The sequence below is a fragment of the Plasmodium cynomolgi genome, chromosome 7, assembly GCF_000321355.1.
Source record: "Plasmodium cynomolgi strain B DNA, chromosome 7, whole genome shotgun sequence".
In the NCBI taxonomy this organism is placed as follows: domain Eukaryota; phylum Apicomplexa; class Aconoidasida; order Haemosporida; family Plasmodiidae; genus Plasmodium; species Plasmodium cynomolgi.
Genome location: NC_020400.1, coordinates 92,486 through 95,438, shown reverse-complemented (window position 1 = coordinate 95,438; position 2,953 = coordinate 92,486). Strand labels below are relative to the sequence as shown.

General features: G+C 38.4%; 1 protein-coding gene across 1 annotated transcript; it reads right to left on the bottom strand.

Annotated features, from left to right (window-relative positions):
* Nucleotides 1-266: 266 nt before the first annotated feature.
* Nucleotides 267-2,788, bottom strand: PCYB_071150 (tubulin alpha chain; the record flags this gene model as incomplete). Its single annotated transcript, XM_004221512.1, has 3 exons — nucleotides 2,301-2,788; nucleotides 1,786-1,906; nucleotides 267-1,445 (listed from the first exon to the last, which is right to left on the bottom strand). Exons 1-3 carry the CDS (start codon nucleotides 2,360-2,362, stop codon nucleotides 267-269), a joined length of 1,362 nt encoding a protein of 453 aa, XP_004221560.1. The 5' UTR covers nucleotides 2,363-2,788.
* Nucleotides 2,789-2,953: the final 165 nt, after the last annotated feature.

Here is a 2,953-nt window from a genome sequence, read left to right as displayed (position 1 = left end):
TTTTAACTAAAAAAAAAAAAAAAAAAAAGAAAAACATATAAAAATGAAATAATTATGATACATATTGTTGTTTGCACTAGCTTCACATGATAGATGGGGTGAGCGTATGGTAACTGTCTCTTTTGTTTTTTGCTTACACTTTTACACCCACAATTTGGCAGCACAACGTGCGCACGTGTATATATATATTATATGTATATATATATACTTATCGCGCGTGCTGGGTGCAACTAATTCTTTTGTAACCCCCGCTCATACCACGTTCCCTAATAATCCGCTTCGTATCCTTCGTCTTCCCCTTCACCCTCGTTGGTCTCGATGCCGACCTCTTCGTAGTCTTTTTCCAAAGCGGCCAAATCCTCTCTAGCTTCACTAAACTCTCCCTCCTCCATACCTTCTCCAACGTACCAGTGGACAAACGCTCTCTTAGCATACATGAGGTCAAATTTCTGGTCCATTCTTGAAAACACTTCAGCAATTGCGGTGGAGTTGCTTATCATGCAGACGGCTCTCATCACTTTGGCCAAATCTCCCCCGGGGACAACAGTCGGTGGTTGGTAATTAATACCACATTTAAATCCAGTTGGGCACCAGTCAACAAACTGAATTGTTCTTTTTGTCTTAATCGTAGCAACAGCTGCGTTGACATCCTTTGGGACAACATCTCCTCTGTACATTAAACAACAAGCCATGTACTTACCATGACGAGGATCACATTTAGCCATCATATTTGCTGGTTCAAAAGCCGAATTGGTAATTTCTGATACTGATAATTGTTCGTGATAAGCCTTTTCAGCACTAACAACTGGAGCATATGAGGACAACATGAAGTGGATACGTGGGTAAGGCACTAAGTTCGTTTGAAACTCTGTAACGTCCACATTTAGGGCACCATCAAATCGTAGAGAAGCCGTTAGAGACGAAATGACCTGCGCTATTAGTCTGTTTAAGTTTGTATAAGTGGGCCTTTCGATGTCCAAATTTTTTTTACATATGTCGTAGATAGCTTCATTGTCTAACATGATCGCCACATCGGTGTGTTCTAGTAGAGAGTGGGTGGACAAAACTGAGTTGTATGGTTCCACCACAGCTGTTGATACTTGAGGTGAAGGCCAGCAGCAAAAGTTCAGCTTCGACTTCTTTCCATAATCAACTGATAATCTTTCTAACATTAAACAGCCAAAACCACTTCCGGTACCACCACCAACAGCACTAAACATTAGAAAGCCTTGTAGACCTGTACAGTTATCGGCTAGCTTTCTAATTCTGTCTAGGCACACATCTATGACTTCCTTTCCTATGGTGTAGTGACCTCTTGCGAAATTGTTTGCGGCATCTTCCTTTCCTGATATTAATTGTTCAGGGTGAAACAACTGACGATATGTTCCTGTTCTCACTTCATCTACAACGGTTGGCTCTAGGTCGACGAAGACGCAACGTGGGACCTGTGGCGACAAGGAAAGAGGGGGGGAATATTTATGCGCATGCACAGATACATGTACAAATGTATGCGTTTGCATATGCCACTCGGACGCCCAAGCATGCACAATCCATTCTACATTGAGGCACGAGAACAAATAAAAATCACAAAACATGGGAAAGTTACTCATTTGTCTACAACTGGCATGCACACTATTCGTATGTAATGTGCGTAGGATATGAACACAAGGGAACGAACAAATTTCGACTCACGGAAAGTTTGCGCCGTTTTGGAGAGCGCATGTTCTTTGGAAGTAGACGCGTAAAAAGAGTTAATCAACGGTTGAGCTATTTTTCCCTCCTTACGTGTTTTCCTGCACCCGTTTCTGAAAAAAAGGTATTAAAAGCATCATCGTTTGCTCTGGCAGCTTTGTCCGAGGGCATTTGACCATCCGGTTGTATTCCATGTTCTAGGCAAAACAGTTCCCTAAGAGATGGTTGTGAGGTGTGCAAAGGGTGTGCAAGCGTGCAATTGTGTTTATACGCACAATTTGTAGCGGGTGTAGAAGGATGCACTGACTGGTAAGCCAGCCCAATCACATACTACACAAAAAAACATATCTTAGAGGGTCAAAATATGCAATGTAAATATGGCATGCGTGCATGCAGACAAATACACAAGTGTGTGTGTATTCGTGTGAACACAAAATAAAAAGTGGGTGCACGTTACGGAGATTATTGGCATGCTCTTCCCATTTTTAATGAATGGGGTGGCACGCCATGTTAAAAAAAAAAATGCACAACTTTGTTGGTAAGGCACATAAGCCAAAAGAATGATGTGTGCAGGGTGAGCACATTTTCTTTTCTTATTTTTTGGTTACCAGCAAGCATTTCCAACTTGAATACCAGCTTGTCCTACATGAATACTTATTACTTCTCTCATTTTTATATGAATGAATGGTTATAAAACAAAAAAAAAAAATAAAATAAATTGTTTTTAAAACGTAATAAATACTAAATATCAAAATGGAAAAGTGTATATGAGATAAAATGAATACATAAAACAAAAATACAAGGGAGTTGCGTGATTAGGTATTGTGTACGTACGTAAATGCTTATTTTACATATATTTATGCTTTAATTTTTGTGCTTTTTTTTTTTTTTTTTTTAATTCTTATAAAACATAATAACTAATTACTCGCAAAAAAATTGTTGTTTATGCAATTCCTTAAAACAGTAAAGGCGCAGATATGTACACGAATATTTTTTTTGGGGGGGGGAGGAGGAAAAAAAAAGTGATACTCGCAGGTATTATACACGCTTGTTTATTCACATACGCACGCATGTATAAATATGTACATATCAATATTGTACATTTCCAAGCAGGGATTTTTATGAGGGAAAAAAAAGTCTGTATACAAATACAAAGTAATGTTTCAAAGTTTTCCTTCCCTTTTTTTTTTTTTTTTTATATAATGTTTTGTGCCTATTTGTTGAATGTATATGTAAATGTATATGCATATGTGTTTTTTTT